The sequence below is a fragment of the Thermobia domestica genome, chromosome 13, assembly GCF_964235325.1.
Source record: "Thermobia domestica chromosome 13, izTheDome1.hap1.1, whole genome shotgun sequence".
Classification (NCBI taxonomy): Eukaryota; Metazoa; Arthropoda; class Insecta; order Zygentoma; family Lepismatidae; genus Thermobia; species Thermobia domestica.
Window position 1 is genome coordinate 187,488,690 of NC_137466.1, and position 25,869 is coordinate 187,514,558.

The 25,869-nt window shown below is 35.8% G+C and overlaps 1 protein-coding gene across 9 annotated transcripts in view; it reads right to left on the reverse strand.

The window, feature by feature from the left end:
• The window catches only part of eIF4G1 (eukaryotic translation initiation factor 4G1), a 249,513-nt gene that overhangs the window by 88,752 nt on the left and 134,892 nt on the right, over positions 1 to 25,869 (reverse strand). For 8 of the 9 annotated variants that reach the window (XM_081737076.1, XM_081737080.1, XM_081737075.1 and 5 more), the window contains one exon: positions 4,461 to 4,605. In XM_081737076.1, coding sequence (XP_081593202.1) covers positions 4,461 to 4,605 — 145 coding nt within the window. Of the gene's footprint in view, positions 1 to 4,460; positions 4,606 to 7,979; positions 8,131 to 25,869 lie in introns of those variants that run through there. The other variant, XM_081737083.1, reaches the window with a different exon arrangement.

Consider the following 25,869-nt stretch of genomic DNA (forward strand, 5'->3'; position numbering starts at 1 on the left):
GTGGGCATATTAAATTCGGCGCTCTTGTTGGGGCTCCTTTTAGTTAGTATTTTTTGGCATGGGATCCCCCAAATATGATATACTGCAATTAATACTACTTGTCCTTTCTGACAGTTCGCTGCACACGTGGTGCTCAATGCTGAGATGCCAGTTTTGGTGTCGGGTAATGAAACTCGAAATTATTCAGTGTAAGTAAATCTCAATTTTATAAAATTAAATGACAAAAGAGAAGTAAAAAGTATACTCTCAACCAGCAGGTCCACTACTAAAGTTGACATTTGATTAAAACAATGTGTATTTGTTTATATTTACATTGGCAACGTGCGGAAAGGGTGGAATTTTTACCATTGCAGAGCAAGAGATATGAGCCACTATAATTGGCCGAACGCGCTGTTACCGTAGAAACAGTTTTTCTCGCCTGATTGTTATGACCACGTGCAGAAAAAAGGGGGGAAAGCAACTGTAAGAAAGGACAAGTTGTGTAAAATGGACTGTACAAACTGATATATAGTACAGTTCTTACGATTATTATACAAACTATAGACGATACTGTCTTTAAACACACTAAATCCTTTTAGATTATCCAATCGTACAAAAGACTACATTCTTTGAAATGTAAACAAAAACAGAACATCGATATGACTTTTTTTTCTGAAATGAGTTTTAAATGAAAGAATAATTGAAATTAACATTCTCACGATTGAGGTCTTATTCTAGTAGTGACACAAGCGAAGGGAATTTAAAATTACTTCTACCAGTTTTTTTTTTTTTTTTTTTAAATCATTTTATTTCACCTTTCCCGACCATGTATTAAGAAAAACATGGATGACAACCTCCTAGTATTTTTTTACTTCATGTAAGTTCATTCAAAATTAGTATTTACTGTAACTAAAAGTTGCTTGCTTGTAGCGTCTAAAATAATTCAAATTTTGATACAAAAATAAACCTAGATGAAGTAAACCGAGGTAGCAACGGCATCTGTTAAATAACAACAACAACAGCGATGCTATCCGTAAGATGAATCAGATGGACAGATCATCATTTTTCATTTTTTTTTTTTTAATATATAGGGTTTATTTATAACTTTTGTTTTCATTTTTTGCTTTATTCTCTCGAGACTCAGTACAGTTTAAAATGTGCTTTATTAATTCCACAATCCACCTTTCCCCAGTATTTTTCGTGTAATACGCCGCTCTTTTAATGGGTAAAATGACGACTCAAAACTGACCCTTACAGAAATATTATGCTAAAAATAGTTCTAAAGGCTACGAGAGTTTTATGTAAAAGCTCTGGAAGTGACGATACAATCTCCTTTCCACCTGAAAGCTACTGTGTAATTTGTCCGTTCCTATAAGCATGCAGCGAGTGCTTGTCGTGGATTGGAGTACAACGTCCTTTCAGAACCAAGGCAAAGTGAGACGTAGATTTGTATCTTTACTTAGAATCCGAACTACGAGCTCCCACAGGGAATCAAACCCAGGTCTCTCATGTAGGCAAGTGTGTACGCTAAGCATATAGCCACGAAGCTATTCCGTTAATGTTTGTGAAAAAGTAACGTATACTAAATTCCAAAGTCAGAGATATGTTGTGCTAATACGCTTCTCAATTGTAAAAACGGCACAAGGCTGATACAGATGCCCCCCTTCTGATGGTGTAACTGGCAAAATTAAAGTTATTTATAAGCATTTTCCCTTAAATGCCGCTAAGTAATGTAATGTTGCCAACTCTGATTTTCTAAAAATTATTTTCCAACGTACATACAAGTTATTACGCATACAATACGAGTGGATAACGGTAAACAAAATTTTGTGAGATACGTAGCAGTGCTGTAAACGTTAAGAGTAATTTACAGATTCATTGTTTCAACTTTGATCTATATATTGCAAAAATATCAAAAGAATTCGAAAGTTTGATTAAAGTAGTTTCAGAAAGAACTACGATAACCTCAACTACAAAAAGATATACACTGAGTATACAATACTTCAGGGATATAGAAATATATTTCAGTAACTTAGCAGTTCTTTATCTATTGGAGATCAGTTTAAGGTGGAATCCGATGCGTTCAACGCTCTTCCACCAGGAGTCAAACCCAGTATCCCGTGCACACACACACACACATATATATACATATATTTAAAAAAAAAAAAACTAATACGACATATCGCCCCTGGAAAGCAGAAAGGTGTTAAGCGCCACTTTCCTTGATTTTCAACTAAGTGCATATCTTGACTATCCATTGCATATTTCATGTTGTGCAGAAAGGAGGCAAGTGGCGCAGGAGAGTGAGTGAGAAAGAATCGGAATTACAGTTTCATTCGTTTTTATGCTCTCCTGAGAAATTTGCGTTTTGGTGCTTACCCCCTTTCTGCTTTCTGAGGGCGATATTTCTCAAAATATTTTAAGCAAAAAGACCAAAGAACAATAATCAAAGAATCACGGCAAAAAGAGAATTAACATGAACATTCCATTTACTAGTGCTTGATGTAGCTAAGTAGAGAACAGTGTAAATAGAAGGGTCTATAATTATTAATAAATAATATGAAGAAAATAAAGCTATTGTAAGCGTACGGCTTCGGATCGCAAGGCGCAATCTATCGTGGACACAAGTCTCACTGAAGAGAATAGTTTCTAACTGGCCTAGATTTTCCAGCTGGTATGTATTTCATAGACTATGACAAAGGATTAATTAAGAGAAAAGATCCTGGTTAAGGCGATTTTTTTCAGACCGCAGTTAAGGGTACCAATCTTAACCACCGTAATAATATTATACGTTTGGACCTGTTATTCGAGAAAAAACATTATTGAGATAATATAGTATGCAAAGTATCAAATACTAACATTAAACAAATAATGTACCATTATAGTAATTGCTTCGCAACTTCTGAAACAATAATGCTTACTTTTTATTTTGTGAATTCCGTCTCACCAGGGTTGGCAAAAACCATGGTTTTTATTAAAAAAACCAAAAAAACCGGTTTTTTTTGGTTTAAACCAGGTTTTTTTGGTTTAAACCAGGTTTTTATGGTTTAAATGATTTGCTCTATACATTCATATCATATATGGACAGAAATAAGTTTGTTTCGCCTTGATGTTATTATGCAACAACCGGGTTATGCTGGAAGGGGTCACATAAGCTTAAAGCGGAATAAAAACCGCTTCTCGAGTTACATCCGAGAGAAATTATCCTCCATTTGAACTCAGAACCAGGACTAATCGGCCACAAATGCGATACGTCTGCCGACTCACTCACGAAGGAATCCTGATAAAAAAAAATACGTTGTACTGATCTTTACATGCTTCTTAATATAACTGTCAAGAGCCATTTTAGGAGGTCAAAAAGATAAACAGTTGCACAAGTGAAACCATTACACAGAATTACATATGAACAATTTCAAAGTATACGGAGTACAGAAGAACTAATTTAGTTCAAGGTAGTTAACAACGACTTTTATTGGTCCAAATTAAAGAAATACACCGACCTAATCTGCATATCAATAAGAAAAGTGAATAAAGATACGAATTATCTGAGTCCACTTTGGCTCAAACTCATTTATACATAGATAGATACCAAAGATACTTATTTCACTAAATGCCTCTTGTGGGGTCTGTATGACCTCCCTCCTCACACACACACACACACACAAAAAGTACGGCATTTTTGATGTATTTTATCAATAGTAAACATTGAAACGAAACAATATTTAGAATTTTTCTTTGATTGCAATTACATAACAATAATAACTACAAAAAAAAAAAAAAAATCACAAAATAAACATTTATAAACTTGTAAAAAAAAAAGTTCCTTTTGCAGTATAATGGAGAATTTAGGTCTGAATATAATACGAATAATATACGGGAGTGAAACGTGATAACCCACAAATGTGTGTTCATCAAGATTTTACAAACACTTACACTTTTACGAACATTTTTTGTTTTTTGGTTTAAACCAGTTGGTTTTTTTGAAAAAACCAGCTGGTTTAAACCTTGGTTTAAACCATGGTTTAAACCACCTTGGTTTAAACCAGCCAACCCTGCGTCTCACATTAACCTAATTTACTATTTGTTCTTCTCAATCTTTGCAGGGCATTCTTATTCCCATCACATTGTATTATTTCTATTTTCATTTAACTAAGAAATAATGAATGCTGTGTTAGTAGTCAATTACAAACCGTACTTTCGATAATGAGAAATTTGTTGCCAAAAATTCCAATGACTAATATTTGAAAAGAACACTCAAAGTATGATTTGCTGGTTCTACTTTTACTTTCTCCTCAGCATATAACTGACTGATAAATGTAGATCTAACCATTTGATACTCCCAGGAATCAATCTCTACCATCCGGAATTAAAGCCGTATCTGACCAGCATTATTTTAGTATCCGTCGAACTATTCTTCGCATGTGAATATTTTTCACTTCTGTTACATGAGTACTTTATGAATGGACGCTAGAAATACTTACATGGCGTAGCAGTCGGTGGTTGAGGATTTGCATAACTTGGAAATCCCATTGTCGCACCGGGATGAGGTCCAGCCCACATCTGCGGCTGTGAACCACCTGGGGGTGGTGGGTAGGAGTGATAAGGCTGTCTGGGCTGATTAGAAAACTACAGAAGAGAAGAAATTCAATAAATACTCTGACTGAATTACACAATAACATCATGTAAGATTTTAATTTATACGTTTCATTAACTTAAAAATTCAACATTTGGTTATATTTAACTTTTTTTTTTTTTTTTTTTTATAAACAAGAAAACAGCTTTATAGGTCAATATATAATTTATGATTAACAGATATGGTAAGCGCACACTAAACCGTTTGTAACAACAACTGTACTCTTCAATTATACAAAGCGCATTAGTATTTCAGATGTAAGAACATTTCTCTAAAAGGTCTGAATTTCGCTTAGTTAAGCCACGATCCAGAACCCAAAAAGACGTTGTTTGGCAAAGCCAATTTACATCTGATCTATCAATCTAGTAATGTTTTATCTACAGTATCAGTAGATGCTACGTCATCTCTCAAATGATGGTCAGCTGTTGTACTATAAAGGAATGTGTTCATGATTGATTCGTAAGCTCTACCCGTTTTAGAACCGCACTTGATGTATACAATAGTGTGAAAAAAAAAAAAAAAACTCGAATCTGCCTTCTAATCCCTCACTACAAACATACTACCACAAAAAAAAAAAAAAAAAAAAAAATCATCATCATAGCTTTTCTTTGCTTTGTGGGCTTTGTCTTTAAGGCTATTATTTATGAAAATGGTATAAGATAGTACCCAGGTTTTTAAAGAAATGAATTTTTACCATCAATTAAGTTTCACATCATGGGTCACAGATATGGAATACATTGGATTGTGTATATATATATATATATATATATATATATATATATATATATATATATATATATATATATATATAACTTAAAAGTTTGTTCATTAAGTTTTAAGATAATGTAAAGGACTTTTCACTATAATATACTAATACTCGTAATGAGGAAACCTGTATTGAAGTTAACTTTAGGTGAATCTAGGAAAAAGAATAGCCGTCCTTAGTGAGGAAAGTTAAGTTTTCGGCTAAACTGCCACTGTTGAGGGCCCCGGCTTCCCAAAAGATGAGGTTCAATTTACATTGAAGTTGCACAACCCGAGCGTGCGATAATGTCAAGTAGTATTTACTCCACTTTGCACACACAACTATCATTTATATTTTATATATTAAGTGATTTACGTTACGAAACATAGCTAAGCGGGCATCAGCGAGCGAAGGGGGTTTTGTTCCACCTTGAACCCCATCATACACCAGCATACATATCCTAAGTTCGTTAATAACAGAATAGGTTTAACACACTACTGCAACCTTACCTCATATCGTTTCAATCCGTGAACACACACAGTGCACAATTTAACTTACGTTTTCCCCTTTATTAATCACACTACAGTAATGACCTTTCTAACGTTTTTACTCTCATTATCACATTTAATATAATTCTGTTCATTTCTCTGAAAATTTTGTATTTCGGGGTCGCCATCTGCGGCAGTTAACGCAAGTTTTCATGGTACATTAACTACCTACTATATTAAGTCCTGCTTTCTACTAATGAAAATTCTGACGTAGAAAAATGCATAACATTGGGTTTGAGCCAGAGCTGGATTTAGTTTGGTGGGGCCCTAAACTACTGTAGGTGATGGGGCCCTTTGTGTGTCCAGATGAACAAAGGCACCCTATATACAGAAATGAAGAAACTAGTAATATTTTAGGAAGCAGGCTAGCAGAAGGGGCCTCATTACTTACATCATAGGGACCTACACAACACTGTTGCTATATGTAGATATTATTTTATTTATTGCTTTTCTTATATTTTGGAAATGTATATTCAATTTTTTGTTTAAGTTTTGGGGCCCCTAAGCTATAGCTTTAGCTTATACGTAAATCCGACACTGGTTTGAGCAAGAAACAAAAGCAGCATCACAGTGTACAACAGCTGAAGGATTTTGGTTGAAACTAATTTAGTTTTAGTTTTATTCCAAGGTCAGTAGTATTTTGTATCCTTAGCATCACACTAGCCCGCTAATCAGAACAGCACTGTGGGTAGTCTATCAATTAAGGATGACACTACCATAGGAATACATGGGAAATCGATTTTGACCGTCCGTATTTCGAGTTCGACCGGATGATCTATGCGTCTAAAACGAACTCTACGCACAACTTCAGACCCTACACATCCTGGCTAAAACTGTCATCCATCAAATAGTTCTCGAAATTCTGAGTGTCTCGGACAGACACATTAACAGTAAATACAGTATATAAAAGAGTTTGTTTTCGCTGTGACAGGTACATACCATTATGGAGAAGGAATTACTCCATTCTTCCCAACTGGGTTTTTCAAATGAATTTCGGAAAGTCAGTTATGACTCACCACGTAAAAAGTATTAAGATGGAGAACCCTTGTTCCAAAATGTCAGTTAAAAAAAAAGAAAAAAAAAATGATCTATGCATGTAGTTAGCTTATTCTCTTTTTTTGTATTATTATTTTCATATTCGTCTAAAACACAAAGTACAGACACTAGTAGAAAAAATAAGTTCAGAATATTTCATATCAATAAATTTACAATAAACTAAGATGATATTGAATACTGAAGTTGGAAAGCCAAAGAAGTAAGCTACACCTACAACATCATTATCATTCACCCGTTCTGTATACATAGATCAAACACGATATGTGGAAATTTCATATTATCACGGAGGAAATTCTTACGTAGACGCACTATCTGGACATGGATTAATTACTTCCTTACACACTGATTCATTTAGCGATTCATCAATAAAATGCGTAACATATATCACAATATAGTAGAATGTGAATCTACGAAAGCACTGGCTCATTACTAACATACAGCTTATTTAGTAAACGTTACAAACAAAATCAGATATTCCACTCGATATAATTCTGGGAAAGCAACTGATGTTCGTCTAAATCAACGTGGTCCCAGCGAACAAAAGAATATCAACAAAAAATGAAAAATAAGAATGCGTCCTCTTGCAGACTATATAGATGTAATAGTAACACGAGTGCGAAGCAAAATCTTATGCCTAACAACTAGGCTTCACGTTGTCATTTTTATTTTTTTCCACGAAAAAAAAAAAAACTTTCCTCCTCCACGCTGTCTTCGAATCTTTCAGTCCTTTCTTACACAGGAAATAAGGTAAAACTACGCATAACCAGCATGATCTCCACTATCTTTCAATCAGTACATGTGAACGAACAAACTTATTTGAATTTCTTCGAATATTTGAGATTCAAGTGATCAACACACCACTGAAACTATAGTAAATCACAAACTACATTATGAACTTTTACAGAAGAGGAAAAATTCCCACGGTATTATACATAGACATACACACGCACTCAAGCACAATATTTGAGGCGGGAGCTAATACCTACGTAAGTTTTTCATTTTTAGCTACATAACTTACATCTGTTTGAATGAAGAAACGTGGATACATTTTTGCTGTTCTACAAAACACAAACAACCGCGTAAAGAGTAACTTGAACTGATTCCATATGGTAGTTGATACCTTCCTTCCCTACCAATGCCACGAAATGCTTCTCACTACTTGCCCGGCTCAATACACTACTGCCATCTTGTAGCACTGACGGCAACCGCACACCGAAGCCCATACAGGCACGCGACCGACCTATATCTCGCAACTTGGAATAGCCCTACTCACTCGCGCTTATCTACCTGAACTCTCGCTCCCAGCAGATATTCTCAAGGTATCAGAGTGGAGGCTGCGACAGACCACAATGCTTGAAATGAACTGTTAGTTGTTCCCAAGACCTTCGTGGCTTCACTCAATGTTACTTCTACCTATATGTTTAAACCGATTTCCTGATTAGAACAATGCCTGTTACCTTAACTTAATTTCATCGACGTCTTCCGAACGTTAAAACTGAAGGAAACGACAAAACCTAGAATGTTAACTAAATTTACGCCAAAATAGTTATGAAATTTTAAGAAGTAACGGGTTCAGTTCTGCCTCTACCAACAATATTCATAATTTTCTGCCATTGCTGGTAGTTATTTGTAACACAAATTTATGTTTCCATGCACATGGTCCTCGGCTAATTTCATCCTGAATCGAATTGTCACCTTAAATAATATACATTAGTTTTCTCCCTCCCGTTTCCATTTTAGCACGTCACTCAACCTTAAATCAGGATTGTTTTCTCTGTTCCTTTATATAATCTCTGACATTCAAAGCTCAATTTTGGTTGCATGATTGATTAATGGATAATGGTTCTTTCTAGTTCTCACACTTTTTAAGCTAATAAAAACTTGGTTACTCAGTTTAAAGGTTGCTATTTGATTATAAAATCATAATGTTATTTCTCCCCCCCCCCTCATATTCTACTCGCGGAGTGTGATCATTTTCCCCTTCTGATTTTTTTTTTTTTTTTTAATACTCAACGTTGTAAATGCTTGTCATTCCCGTCGTTTACTTATTTATTCTTGACAATGACTAAAATATCCTGTTGATTGTTCCTCTCAAATACTGGTAATATTCAGTTTCCCTATTCTTTGTATCAGTGGTTCAACCTAATTCCTATCACAACCCCCTATTTTATCACATCCTCTTGCCAGCGACCCTTTATAATTTCTGGTTTGTAATATGCTTGTTTGGAATTTTTATTATACCTATTGCGGAGATCTCACGATATCAGTCTTTTCTATAATTGTAGAATCCCTTTCTTGTATATACGGGATACAGTAACTTCCCTAAAAGAAACATCTAGAAGAGCTTTAAGAGCAGATGGTAGAATCTATTACCTACGACGAAAGTGCTGGTTCAAGATGGATATTAAACCCCTTTATTGAAGAGGCCATCAAAGTAGTTGAACTAAACCCTCAACTTCTTGACCAACTAATAGTATTATCGTGCAAAAAGTCCTTGCAATTGGTTTTCTGTAACAAAGACTTGGACAAGTTCTGGCTAAAGAGGAGAGAAGAATATCCTGGTCTGGTATCCACTTTTTTAAAAATAATAATCCCATTTTGTACATCGTATCTGTGAGAAAGTCTTTTTTCTTCCATGGTAAGCATTAAAACAAAGACAAGAAATCGCTTACCAGTTGAAAATGACTTGATAATGTGCGTCACGAAGATTGAAGCGGACATTGCCGCACTAGTGAAATCATACCATGCTCAAATATCTCATTAGCTTTCAATTTTAATTGTATTTCAATATGCAGGTTTTGTTACATTTGCATTTTTCTGGTATTTCAATATGCAGTTCTCGTTAGTTTTATATCGTATCTCTTTCATGCAAAATTATTTTTAAACCACTCTGAACCTGTTGAAAGTCTTGAATAGACCTATTTTTTGTTGTAACAAGATACAAAAAAATAAACATATGCCAATCGGAATAAAATTCAAAGTAATATTTAAAAATATTTTTCGGCATTAGATTCTAGTTATATTTCTCTCTTCCGCTTATCTTCGCGACCCCCATGAAACATTCTCGCGGCCCTCAGATTGAGATTTTTACGTCTACTATACCTTTCTCGCCTTTGACTATTTCTGTTATACATTGTTTCCAACTTTTCAATGCAACTGTCTCAGATCTATTCTCTTCACGATATTCTACATACTTGACTTGGAAAGTTAGAAACCTTTTCATTAAAAATTAGTTCTTGAATCTATTTAGAATTCCAAAATTATTTTTACTACTCATATTCAAGCCTCGCAAGATTGAACTTCTTGTTTACAACTATTTTGCTAGGCTTTTATTTCTATTCCAACTAGCTCAAGATTATGATTTCAGAAAACACTTATTTTAGAGACCTGAGTTTTTTTCTACGACATACATACTAGCCATTCCCACTGGTTTTGTGGCTGTGCGTGCACCTTTCGTGTACATACTCCCAGATTCGATTTCTAGTAGCAAAAACTACAATCTGAATGCATTACTGTCGTTTGCATTCCATCTTGTAGGTCGTCTCATATAGCCTCAGTGCTGAAAATCTAAATTCAACATACATCCTGCGCTATTATATAGTGTTCAGTATATGTTCCTTGAATCAAACAGATAATCTAATTTTTTTTCGGATTATTTATTTACTCTTCCCTGAATAAAACAAGTATTTCTATCATCGGTGAGCTCTGTCGGCAGAAGTTCTAACTCTTCCATTTCTTTCCCTCAAATTATATTTACCCAATGTATCACTTCATACATGTCTCCACAAAAGCATTTGTATCACCCATTCAAGTGCAGCTATACTATCAGCTCATTGGGGTTTAAGACTTTTAAATGACTTTGAGGTGTTAAGACTTTGTATTTATTACATTTGACGTACAATTATAATACATCAAATGAAAAAGCAACTGAAACATTTTTTGCTACAACTATTCAATGTGAGCACCATTCGTCATACAGAACACATCGAGCTGATAGGCGAGAAAGATCCATAAACTTTCCGCCAGGATATGATACAAAACACATTCAATTTAAGGGAGTCTCGTTGCAACTGCATCATCTCGTGGGGATTTGCTGACTCCCAGATGCGAACATTATAAGTGTTCACATCGCCACTTAGGTGAAATGTCGATTCATCATAAAGACGACCATCATGCAGCAACATTTCGTTTGCAAAGTTGGCACGTAAAACCATAGTCTGTAGGCTTTAGAACTTGTAGCAACTGCAAACGTTAAGGACGTAGTTGTAAGCATCTCCTTAAAATTCTCCACACAGACGATTGGACTGTATAACTACTGATTCAGTCTTTGAAAATGTAAAACACAAAAAGCTTTCAGCTCACTGGTCTTTGCTACTAGCCCTTTCGAAAGAAGACAGAGAGGAAACAGTGTATACGCAAAAGTGCGTGCAAAACTTTTTAAAATTGCTTTTATTTGATGTATTATTTGATTGGTGACACTCCCTATATCATTTAAGTCTACGTTTAATTTCATTAGCACCCCTAGGGTAGTAGGATGTGGTTGACACGGAAAAATAATCGAAAACGACAGATATTAATGTCAAATCCATGGTTTTAGATGTAGTCGCTGAGATTAATAATTACAGCGTTAAAGCTGAGCCCCATCTGGAAGGAGGATGAGAAAAGAAAAAGAAAATGTGTCAAATGACTGGAATTAGTGTTGAATCCATAGTTTGAGTTCGTCAAGCTATTAATTTACAATCGCGATGGCATTTAATCCAAAGTTTAGGGATGAACGGGCATGTCAGCTGGATTGGAAATTTACAAGGCTCGCACATCTGTATGTACCGTATCTATTATTGTTATAAAGGGTGGTCCAAAAACAGGTATACACCAACCATTGCTTAAGTTTAACATTCTAGCTTATAGGTTTATTTGCTTCGGCTGTTCCAAGCATTTCAGATTTTGCTTGGGGGGGGGGGGAAGACCCCTTGATTTAAGTAAAATTTATCGTTTTTCACTGATTTACCATTATTCCTTTGATTAAATTATATAAATCTCAAACTCAGGGGGCTCAATTGCCCCTCCCTGCCCCCCCTAAATGACGCCCCTGGTTCCAAGCTTAAGATATAAGTAAAAAGACATTAAGAACAAATAATAAAGAAACTAAGTCTGCCTAATGGATAACAATAAGAAATTATATAAAATGCAATGAGCTGATCAGTACGGTACTATATACCCAGAGGATGGGAGATGAAAGGAGTGAAATGTAAAAATAATGCAAATTAGTGCGCAATGAATGGTTTTCGGGGTCGCTGAAATGAGTTTAGTTGATTTTAGTTTAGCGTTCCTTTCAGCAGCGAGGCTATATGAGACGTGGACCTACTGATTAACGTGGAATCCGAACCACGTGAGCTCCCGCCGGGAATCGAACCCGGGTCTCCCACGCCAAAGGCGCGTACGCTAACCGCTTAGCCACGGAGGAGCTCAGGTCGCTGAAATGAATAGTGATGCTCCCAATACGGTTAATGTACAAATTTATTCCCATTAGCAGAGATGAGAAATGTCAAAAACGCCTTAAATTTGCATCGAATTCATAGTTTTCAGAGTCTGAAGATGTTCTGATCTAATTGAATTGGATTTTATAAGATAGTCTTACCAGGGCCGGCGCGAGAAGTTTTGTCGCTCTGGGCGGTACTTTCACATGCTGCCCCTGTATTATTTTCTTAAGTTTTGCCGCCCCTGTATTCTTTTCTTTCTCAAATTTTGCCACCCTGGGCGGTGGCACAGCTTGACCCCCCTCGCGCCGGCCCTGGTCAGTACCCACTTCAAACTGAGTTTTTTAGTATCAATTTGATTAAACGCCTATTGACGCAAGCTGCTTCCAGGCTTTAAACCTCAGTAGTTCAACCCCTAATTAAGCTAAGAAGATAATTTGTGTATCAATGTGTTCCTGAAGGACGAAGCCTTCCGCCGATATAATTTTATGTATGTAAGAAAGCGCCACGGCGAAAGTTTTTTTTTTTTTTCATCAGGTTTTTGGGGGCATTCCACCCCCTTGGGAGTACACTCAAAAATTGTATGTGAAGCAATGAAGTAGTCACTACATGACAATATTATGTGGTGTACTTGTTACTTATCAGGGAAGGAGAGGAGGAGGGGTAAAGTTAGCCAAGTTTTGAGTCTTAGTTTTTATTGTATATTACCTTTCTTTTTCAGGACGGTTCCATGTAACACTACTTCTACGAATACTAAGAGAATTATGTTTCTTAAGCTATACAATGATGTATCAATCATGACTGATAAATTAGGGAGGTCAACAGGGCCGCCAACGCGAAAGTCTGCAACAGCCTTTCGAAAATGATATACACGGCGTCTCCATAGGAATTTCGTTCCGAAATTTTATATCGCTTTGTACTGCAACAATGACTATCATTTTTTATATTATTGTCACAAGTGTGTTGTTTACACATCAGCATCATTTTGTCAACCTAAGGTGACTGCAAGGGTTGCCAGGGTCCCCCAAGTTCATTTTTTTCTTATTTTTAAGGATTTTTTTGTTTCTTCTTCTAGGAATAAAGCGGGAATTGTATAAATGTTAACTCATTGGAATTTGTGTTCTATAAGTCTCTCCAACGATGTTTCAATTATGACTGTGATAATTAGGGGGTTATCAGGGCCGCCAAGTGAATTTATGTTCGTTGATATCCCTGGTGGGCGTTTAAAGGTTAAAAGGCGAATTCCGTGGAGGTACGGTGTTTCAATATTTATGTTAAATGTACAGTATATTCTGTATTTTTCATTACACTTTCATTGAAATAAATATTTTAACGGGAAAGTGGAATCAATTATTTGCCATAAACTTACTCCGTCCGTGCATAGAACAGGTATTTCAGCCAGTAACAACTATGAAAGTGTAAAACTAAGTTTCTACAGAGTAGTGACTACGTAGTACTGGGCATTACCGCTGAAGGCGTTGACTTAGAGTTTGAGAATTAATTTCAACTAACTATTAAATGCTTTATTAGGTTTAAATTTTAAAATTTCGCGACATACCCTATGAAATCATGTGACACACCGGCTGGGAATCACTGTCCTAATCTATTACGCGTATAACCTTGTAATCTGGAATGAATATTTCTTACATTCTAAGATTTACTTGGCGAATGCAACCCCTGTGGAAGGGAATAGGACAATGAGGTTTTGTCGTTCCTCAGATCACTCGAAACTATTTGACATAAAACTTTGAAATTCTGTGTCAATATTCTCCTTGTATCTTAGGTTTAAGATTGGAACGGATTCTGAGAAATGTTAGTCTTAAGAGGGAAATGAAAGTATACATTATTATTATTAGCCATTGACTAGCTGGGAACTTTGCCCGCAAACCCTTGCATTTGCTCATCGTACGGCCTCGCACCTCTCATATCCCTAATAATACCTCTTAAAGGATTACGAGATATCGCCACGTTATTTTAACACTTGCAATCCTCACCTTTTTCTTCCCTTCATAGGAAATCATCCAAAAACGCCGAAACACGTCTTTCTTAAACGTCTAAATACCAGGTTTCATGTGTAACCTTAATAGATATCGAGATATGGCCATTTTATTTTAACAATTGCAACTCGATTTCTTTTTCTAAGCCGCTTTATTTCTTCCCTCGTAGAGGAAAAGAACAGAAGAAACACAGTCTTGAGTTTACATAAAAATCTACGTACAAATTTCATGTCTCTAACCTTAACGAATTTAAAATATGGCTATTCGATTATAACAATTGTCGATCTGACCTTTTTTTCTTTCCTTCTAGGGCAAACATCAAGATACAGTGAAAACGTGTCAAATTATTTTAAATGAGAATTCCAAATGCCGAATTTCGTATTTAACCTTGATGGGGAGAGATTCCGAGATATATTTTAGATAATTGTTATCCCTCTTTCCATCCCTAGCCCTTCAAAAACCCCCCCCCCCCAAAACACAAAAAATCCTTCTTAGTGGGACTTCACATAATAAACCCTATGCCTTGTCCAAATTTTAAATCTCTAACTTAAGCGGTTTTGCCTGGCGGCTGATTAGTCAGGACTTTTTTTTTTTTTTAATACATATAAATGATATTATTCGTTTACCAGTCTCTTAAACTATATAGAATGCAGAACCATGAAATCTATTATTCCCCTGCACATATTCAATAACGAAAACGAAGATGAGCTGAACACAGAGAGAGGAGAGTTTTAAAATATTTTCTCGTAACACCCGTGGTATATACTAGTTTGCACAAACCGGTATAAGAGTGAGGCATTTTTATCTGTCATAATTCGGCATAGCGATGAGAGCAACAAAAGGTCATTAGCAATTTATCTCGGAAATCTCAGAAGACTACACTGACTATATGTAACTTTTGGCACGGGACACACATGCATTATGCAATGACCGAAAATCCAAAACACACGGATCACAGCTACCAGACAAGTAAGGGAAGGCTTTTTTTTTTTTTTTTTTTGTTTTTGTTTTTTTGTTTTTTTTAAATTTATTTATTTATTGTCCTATGAAGTCACATACAATCATGGTCGAATGTTTCTCAGGGTTGGTTGGTTTATTTGCAGTATATCGCGCTTCTGTTCATCACAGAGGCTATGTGAGCCACACGTGATCGAATCCGGTCTTCCGCTTCGAAGACGCGTGCGCTACCCACTAAGTTTCTGCGGAGTTTGTACAGAAGTTTATCAAAGTGGCATATTTTACATATGAAATATGATATTTCCTTGCATATTTTACGTATGAAATTTCTATTTCCTTTTATCAATGAATGTACAAATAAATTGATTAATAGTAGTGTTTTAGTTATATAGAATAGAAACTTTACACAGGTAGAGCTTGACAATTTAGCAACTGATTTCTGCACAAAGCTTATGAATGGGATTTAAATGTTCTGTTACACACTAACTGCTGTTTTCTGAATGCAGAAATTATTTACTTCCAAATATTACACACTGTAATATTTTGTTACATAAATATTCACTAACGAACATAAATTTGACACGAAGAGGAATCTCGAGGCCTAAATTAAACATCGCAGTCCTTCAATGGCATAGTCAAGGAAAGTAGAATCAGAACTTGTTTGCCGGCGTATTTAACGCGAGAACTTTTGCCGAAAGTGACGTGAACGTCTAGGATTTACCATACGTTATTTTCATTGAATTTAATTGCTTCTTAAGATACTTATTCAAGCCATATCTCTTATGATCATCATGCATAAAGAAAGTTTATCGATCATCATGCATGCTATACAACTGTTATCAGGTGCTTTGTTTTCGTTCCACTAGAGATTACTGCAGCAATCAGTCATAATTGATCTACTGCCATCATTGGAAGGTAACTTACTCTTAACTGAAAATATTCCATATACTACTGTCCTCAGCAAATTTCCTAGTCTTACAGTATTTATCAGTTTTAATAACGACCATCAACTGTAGCCTCTTTTGTATTCTCTTTTTCATTCCATTGTACCTTTTATACGTCATGCAGGATACAGTTCCTTATCAATGTCCTATCCGTTTTATATTATTATTATTATTATTATTATTACATCTAATATTGTTTTCTTCTTAGCACATTTTCTCTTAACCACGGGCCTGTATTAAATACACTATTCCAACATCCATCAGATCAAGAAGTCCTGAGTTCCTTGAAAATTATGAGTCAAAAAAAATAGCTGATTGGGGATTCAAAACCTATACCTCTGGACTGCAATGAGAGAACGCTTACGACTTCTAACAAAATGGACACTGAGAATCATCATACTAAACATAATTACTGATCATTCGTAAGTATATTTTCTATCACAATAATGACTTCCTACGAGAAAAAAAAAAGTACAAATATTTAAAATTATAACGATATATAATCAATAATATTTCTCCCAAGAGTCTGAAAAACTGCTAAAAAGAACAGATGTGGAAGTATATCACAATGTAGTTTTCATTTTTCTCTGACAGTCGGGAAGAAAGAAAAAAAAACTACTTCTGGAAAATATTGCCTGACTAACAATGAGTAATTATACGAAGTGCGTTAACTTACAGCAGATTCAAAAAAATAGGATGATGGAATCAAAGTGCTCAGAACAGTTGGGTATATTAACAGTAATAAGTATTCAACAGTTATAGTATTCAACAAAACTGCTTTACTGATTGCGTCTTTACAGCTATTTTACCTGATCCTTAAAGCAATAAATAACGGCAAGTGGAAGACCCATACAACTACTTTTTAAATGGTGTTTAAAACGCGTAAATTACTTTGTTAACTAAATACTGATAGTAAGAATTTGAACAAGTAAGAGTATGCGCTTAGGCGTTTATCTTTCATTTAAGAAGGTTATCTACGAAGTCCGAGATACTGGTTTCATGTGAGAAGGTAATTTCAGAATATTGAGAACTGGTTTCGGGATAACGGGTATCCTACATTATGTTGATGAATTAATTGGAAGTAGATGAATCGGTACACACTCTTCGAAAGGAAGAGAAATGGGAAAACTACCCATCACTTGCCAAAATTTTATGAAATATAGAATTGCTTTGTTTCCTGAGACAAGCAGTGTTGTGTACAACAGAACTGAACATATCTTTGTGACATGTGTATTATAAGCAAATGCAAATTAGAATATTAAAAAGAAATCAAATATTAATGCCCTTCGTAAATTGAATTGAAAAATAACCCAAGTTAGATGTATAAGAGTCAATTCGTGGTATTATATTCGAATTCAATATTATTATTATTATTATTATTATTATTATTATTATTATTATTATTATTATTATTATTATTATTATTATTATTGATGATTATGATGATGATGGTGGTGGTGGTAAACTTATAGAGAATTGAGTTCACTCATGAAGAAAATTTAAAATGTATCTTTTGAGTTGGCCCTTACTACCCGCAACACTTCAGTTTACATAACATTTTATTTAAGCGGTATCGTATCGCAGTTTCCTACAGAAAACCACAAAAATGCGATGCAAACGAAGATTACATCACAGAATGTGATGTAACTTTGATCAGAATTTATTATGAAAGTAAGGTGCAAGTGCTTGTTATCACTTGTATCCTCCTTCGCCCCTCCCTCTTTCCTTACCTTACCTTACCCTCCAGCACGTCCCCCCATAATTTAGCTCCTCCTCAGCAAATATCTCAATAAGCTTCTTTTCCTTTTCAATCAATCTACAACTGTTCTTTTCTCCCCACCATTCCTGTAATAATCTTATAAACGGAGGCCATTAAGTTAGAATAGCGATAATAGTAGTTATGAAGTTATCTTAGTGATAATTCCAGATAGTCAAATAATGGTTTCATTTATTAGAATTACGAGGGTTGCTATATATATTTCTGGCCTAGGCAACACTAAGTGTTGCCAGGTGCAATCTGACATTTCCATTGGAAAGTTTGACATTTTGTAGCATAAATGTACTCAGAACTTTTTGACTTACGACAATTTTTTTTTCTTTTACAGGTACTTGAAGAAATCAACTTGGCAAAAAAATGGAATTAACTCGTGAACATTTTCGTGCGATCATTTTTCACAACTTTCGACGTGGATTATCACGACAAGAGTGCATCGATGAACTTAAATCTTTGTATGGCGACGAAGCACCATCCTATAGCACTGTGAAAAACTGGTACAACGAATTCAATCGTGGCCGACGCTCGCTCAAAGACGAATTCCGTGAAGGTCGTCCAAAAACAGCCGTTGTGCCAGAAAACATCGATGCCGTACGTGAACTGATAATGCAAGACCGTCATGTGACTTACCGTGAGATAGAGGCATGCCTAGGCATTTCTTCCACCAGCATACATTCGATATTGCATGAACACCTGGCCGTAAAAAAGGTTTGTTCTCGTTGGATCCCGCACAATTTGACAATCGCTCAAAAGAAAGCTCGTGTGGATTGGTGTAAAGAAATGCTGAAAAAATACGATCGCGGTGCTTCAAAAGACGTTTATAAGATCGTCACAGGTGACGAATCATGGATCTATGCGTATGAGCCCGAAACAAAACAGCAATCGACCGTGTGGGTCTTCCAAGACGAGCCAAATCCAACGAAAGTTGTTCGTGGAAGAAGCACTTCGAAGCAAATGGTCGCCTGTTTCTTCGGCATAACTGGTCATGTGGCGACTGTTCCGCTTGAGCAACGTAGGACGGTCAATTCTGAGTGGTACACCACCATTTGTTTGCCTGAAGTCTTCGGAGAAATTCGAAAAATGAACAAGAGAAGACGAATCATTGTGCACCATGACAATGCGAGCTCTCACACATCGGCTCAAACCAGCGCATTTTTGACCGGCCAAAACGTCGAAGTGATGGGTCATCCGCCGTACAGCCCTGACTTGGCACCCAATGACTTCTTTTTATTCCCACACATCAAGAAAAAAATGCGTGGTCAACGATTTTCGTCGCCAGAAAATGCTGTTGAAGCATTCAAAAACCATGTTTTGGAGGTGTCTCAATCGGAGTGGAAAAAGTGCTTCGAAAATTGGTTTGAGCGCATGCAAAAGTGTATAAATCTTGATGGAGAATATTTTGAAAAACAATAAAACCATTTTCGTTGATAAATATTCGTATTTTCATTATTAGGCCAGAAATATATATAGCAGCCCTCGTATTCACTTCTAACGTATTACAACCATGCGTACAATTACATCCACATCATTACATTATGAAACTTTCAACTACTATTCCCTTCATCAGAATCCCTTTTCTTAATGGCTGTAACTGCTTAACATAAACGCTACACAACATATTTATCGTTACAAACTAATTAACAGAAAACTAACAACTTTTCTCTTCTACTGATTATTCCATTACTGACACTACACAATAGGTCATTATGAGCCAATCAACCACTGCTACTATTTAAGTGAACTCAATTCACCTAACAATTTTAACACCCTCTCATTCGTTTTTCGCTCGATCCAGCTAATTTTCTCCATTTTTGTGTAACGTCAATGTTCCTGTCATACAGTGCGATAGTTCACATGAAATATCTTACGAGTTTTTTCCTGAACTCTTCAAGGACCCACAAATTAGGCTCTTCTTTCTTCTAGAGACTTCTTTCACCATTCATATCTTTGTTTTTATTCCACCTTGCATTTCATATCACCAATACTACTAAATAATCGAAAACTAATCATCTGTCCTATTTTCTCCTCTGCTACTTCCATATTTTACACTGACTGCTTCGTTCCGATCAACGTGACGTTTGTCTTTCTAACATTATTTTCGCCCCGTATTCTCAAGTTCTCTAATATCTTATTGCTTTTCTTGGCTATTTCGTCTGTTTCAATTGGAATGGAGAAAAATATATATATATATATACATACATTTAAAAAAATGGAAACATGAAGTGGTCTCTAGGAGCATTTTGCTAGTGTGTTAGGAAATTAACATTTGTGTATAATTCCAATAGTATGCTTCCGTCACAAGTTTTACTTCGTAGGCTGCGTAATAGCAATTTTTCGTTTCTTCATGGCATTACTGATTCAGCACTTAGTAATTTATAATAATAATAATAATAATAATAATAATAATAATAATAATAATAATAATAATAATAATACATTTTATTGCAGAAACATCTTAGAGCATCAGACGTATTACAATCGTCAGAAATAGATAGGTAAAAGTTGAAAATTTTAGGGTTACATATAACAAACCATAATATACCATAATTTAAACAAAGATCACTGTATAACAAACGAAAATATTTTAACTATCAATTTTGAGTTCAAAAAATTCTTCAATACTATATATATAATTATTAAGAAGTAATTTCTGTACTTTCTTTAATTTCTGTATTTGTTTTTTAAAAGCCAAAAATGGAAGTTCTCTTGAAAATATAGGAAGAAAATTATAAAATTTAACTGCCATATAGTAAAAGGTCTTTTGTGTCACTATATTCACATCTAAATAATCCTAAACGGTTCCTGTTTCTAGTTTGATAAATGTGAGAGTATTCTAATTCATTGTAAATATGATTGTTTTACTTGATGCACGGCAAACATCGATGCTACAGTACCAATTAAGAGCGACCGAGCTCTAACCTATAAGCTTAGCTTTCAAACCTTTGATTTACGGTTGTTTGTGATTTCACGCTTATAACAAAGACAAATATTTTTTAAAGAGTGTACTATTTATCAGAAAATATTTATCCTTTTAAATTATTGTTCAAAGGCCTTTAAATGCAAATGAATTGTGCTGCCATCTTTGGAGCTCTTTTAAACTACACTTATATGTTTGTGGGCAATCCTTTCGACAATGAGATCTCGGAAACTACAGGCTCTACAAAGATGACGTTTTCACTCATCGATTACAAATTTCATGTAGATTGTCCAGTTCTAATTGAATATTTAAAAAAACATGGCCACTATTTCTTTATTACATTTTTACGAGTACATTGGAAGTGTTGAAATTAAAAAAAAAAACTAAAGCATCACATCCTAAGCATTATACATTCCAACGCCACACTGTTGCATATAGGGGTTGTATATGTCTCAGGCGTTTGTTTCATGGCCAAATAATAATGGAAAAGAAAAAAATGCAATGAAATTTTTTAGTTTTACGTTCCACGGTTATGCCGGTTAGGCTAAAAGAGACGGTGATGATGAGAGATGAATGAAATGGTGGAATGAAGAAAGTGGAAGAAAACGGGAGAGCCCCGAGAAAACCCACGCACACGGTGTTTGTCCACCATAAAGTTCACTTGGCGGGAGCAGGGTTTGACCCCGAGACCCCTAGCACCAGAGTGAACGCTCTACCACTGAGCCACCGCGGCCCCAATGGAAAAGGAAGGATAACCATTTCTCCAGTCTAAGATGAACCTTTTTTTTTTGAGGGGGAGGGAGTGTTTTGCCCAATGAACACCATATATAACTGACATTATAATTAATTGTGTATGTAATGTATTTGCTTATTACATACTGCATGCAAGAAGAAAGGAAACACTGGTCATACATGAATTATAAACTCCACCCGGAAGCAGGCTCAAATCTTGCAAACGGTGCGAGATATTGAGAAAAAATAGTCGAAAAAAGTCTCCCCTTTACGATACCCCTTGGCTTTTTTTTTTTTTTTTTTTTTAATCAATACGTCTTTCACTTGTGTCTGTAAAGGGACATGTACAGATGTTAAGGAATGATACGGAGATTTATGCTCATATGCGAATGATGCGCTGTGTAGAGAGCGCAGGTTCAGCTAGTTGATATATGAAAATTGCAGGTACTGTCACAATTCTGAATTTAACGAAGCTTGACCTACAATGTGCACGACTAGGCAGACCGAGCATCAATCTTACACATATCTTTTGTATTTTCAATAGGCTTTTGAAGGAGGACTGATGACCCCAAATATCGTGCCGCAACTTAAAACTTTATTATCCGCAAATTCACAGTCATTTAAGTACCTTTAAACTTACGCACAATCTTAATCTACGTATTAGATAAACTCCTTTACTAGCTCTAGATTCCACTTGAAGGATATGGTCGTCCAAGTTTAAATGATTATCAATTAAAACCCCCAAAAAAGGAGCGGAATATTTTTTAAGTTCTGCATTCGAATTTTTGTTATTGTAGGTAAGCACCAAGTCTTTGATCTTATCAGAGTTAATACAAAGCAAGTTGGAAATACACTAGTCTTTTCATATTCCATTCCATATTCACACTCAAAACCACTTACCATTTCAGGCAATCTGGAGAATGACAAAGTTATCTGTTTGTTATTAATTTTTCTTAACTATGATTTCGTTACCATACAAAATGTATTTATTGTTTAATGTCATAAATATCTTCCTTTTCCATTGCTGCAGAAAATGCTATGCCAAGCAAAAAAAAAAAAAAAAAAAAAAAAACCTACGAAAAATGCTGATATACGAGGGCTGCTGGAAAAGATTCTGAAAACTACTCAAAAACTACTTATAGTGAGGCTAGTATTTCGATATTGTAAAATTCGGAAGATCATTCTGTTTAAATGATCATTGATTATTTAAGCCTAATCGTTTATTTTTCCACAGCAGTTTGAAGAAGTATCTCATAAATCGCGGTTCGGAATGCGTCAATAGTTGTTTCGGACGACAAATCGCTCACTAAGCACCTTATTTTACATGTGTGCAAATAAAAAGATATCAGGTGTGGAAATTAAAAGAAGTCATTAGGTGTTATATCAGGTGAGTACGGAAAAGAATCATTAATTCGACATTTTCATTGAAAAAGAAATCACCGGTTTGGTGTGCTGAGTAGAAACAGGCGTTGTGATTGTGAAGAATGATGTAACGATTTGAGTTTGTTTTAAGCAATTCATTGTTTACCTCTGGCAAACAAGTTGTTGTCTATCACCGAGCATTTACAATCCTTCGATCTTCTAGATTTATGGTTCTCACATATCCGGTGATAATTTGCTTGACAGTAGCCCATTAATTCTGGACTACTGCATCACTATAATGCGTATAACATGCAAAGAAATAATACTATAATATTTGTGCAGAAAAAAATCATATATATATGAAAATTAATTCAATTATTATGTAGTTAAAGATAGACAATTATTTCTTGCATATATTAAGTGTATATTAATTTCATACGCAGAATATTGTCAATAATACGTTCTTTTTTTAATCTGAGTAAAGGTCAAATCAACTATGGAATTGGAAATACACATTACGTTGACCACTGACTTGCTTGTATACATAGAGTGACCATAATTTTAACAGCTAAAAACGGGACAAAAAAAAGTAGTAGTAGACAACTGTGTATATATTCTGGAAACAGACACCGATTCCATTTCAAATCGTCCAGGCAAACCACAATTGGTCCCCATCATAGTCTCAGATTTCATTTAGTTTTCTTATATGGGATCTACATGCAATATTATTAGACCCATATTTTTTGTTTTTGCTGAAAAAAAATTTCTCCGATATACAGCCTTCCAAAATGGCTGCCCTCCTCTCGGATTGCTCGAAAAACTGAAAAACATGTCAAATTAAACATTTTATTGTAGAGAAACGAGTGTACTTAGTAATACAGGGTGCGGCACGTAAAACCGGCCCGTCGTAATATTCTGGTATATTGTGTTATTGGCAACACTTAAATAATCTACCTTCCTACCAAGAGATGGCATGTCGAGGTCGGGTCGACTTACGTGACCTGCAGCAGTCACGTGCAGCCGCAGCCAGTGAAACTTGTCGAAACCAGTTGAGAAAAGGCCTCGTTGTGTTAAGCCGGGTGAGTGTCAGTGTGTGATAATGCCGTATTCGATACCCGAGCGTGTTGCCATTGTTGAAGGGTTCATTCTCACTGGATCTTTTGTGAAAACAAAGAATTTGTTTTGGGAGAAATTTCCAGGACGTTCTGTGCCTGCAAAAAGCACCATTCAGGAATTGATTGAAAAATGGCGGCGTACAGGATCGGTTCAAAATGCTCCCAGGAACAGACGACCATCTGTCTGCACACCTGAATTAAAGATGCAGGTGGAGGAGATAATGACAAGAAGTCCTCGAAAGTCAACCAGGAGATTGAGTCAACAGGTTCATGCTAGTGAGAGAAGTTGCAGAAGTGTTTTAAGGGGACTGAAGTTAAAACCATACCGGATAAGTGTTGTGCAAGAACTGAAGGAGCCTGACCTGCAGAAGAGGGTGCATTTCTGTTCATGGCTGTTGAGCAATGTTGCCAGTGGTTTCTTGGATCCACTAATGCTCATCATGAGTGACGAGGCGTAGTTCCACCTGTCTGGGTACGTAAATTCCCAAAACAACCGGTATTGGTCGACAGAAAATCCACACGCAATCCACCAGGTACCCTTGCATGATGAGAAGATTGGTGTTTGGTGTGCCATTTCCGCCACACGCGTTATTGGGCCCATATTCTTTCAGACGACAGTGAACAGTGACGTGTATATGGGAATCCTGGAGGAGTTTTATACACACTTGACCGAAGAGGAGCGTCAGTTATGTTACTTTCAGCAGGACGGTGCAACATGCCACATATCAGCTGCATCATTGTCCCTTGTGCATGAGATGTTTACACCAGAGAGGACAATCAGCAAAGGCTTGTGGCCTCCTCGGTCACCCGACTTGTCCACGTGTGACTTTTACTTATGGGGACTGTTAAAGGGAAGAGTATACGAAACAAATCCACACACAATTGAAGAACTCAAGACCAGGATCCAGGATGTCACCAATAGCATTACAACACAAGAACTGACAAGGGTATATATGAATCTCCTCAATCGTGCTCACATGTGTGTTGAAGTGGGCGGAGGACACTTTCAGCACCTGCTGTGAAGGCTGCTGTGAAGGTGAGTAGTCATATTCAATACATTACATTTCATTTTATGTGTTCACTTTACGGGCCGGTTTTACGTGCCGCACCCTGTATAATCGTAATAGCAGGAAGAGTATGAAATTTTATGTTTCGGTGGAGGGCCAAAATTCGTCTATTGGTTCAATAGGAGTCGCGCATTTCACTCGCTAAGTTGCCAACTTTGGTGAAATTTTTGCTAACTTCAAACATTTTTTTTTTCAGCCCTCACGAGCAATATCAACCATCTGCTTCTAGCATCGAAATCTACTCCGTAAGGTCTCTTGAAAATGTAAAGGACTTACGTTTCTGGTTATTACATCCCACGTTATAGCATGATGAAAAGCTGAAAATTTCATTAAGACGCAGTGTTTGGACGCTATTTTCTCAAATCCCACCTTTTAATTACCTTTTTTTTAAACAATTATTGGAGAAGTACCTAAGTATTTAATATCCGTTAACCGTTCATGCGGCTGCAGCCCCTAACATTCGCAATTAATTATTGAAATTTCGATTTTTGTACTTGAAATGTAAATACTTCCTATGGGCATTTAGATCCTATGCACAAGGCGATTTGACAGGGAGTATGAAAATT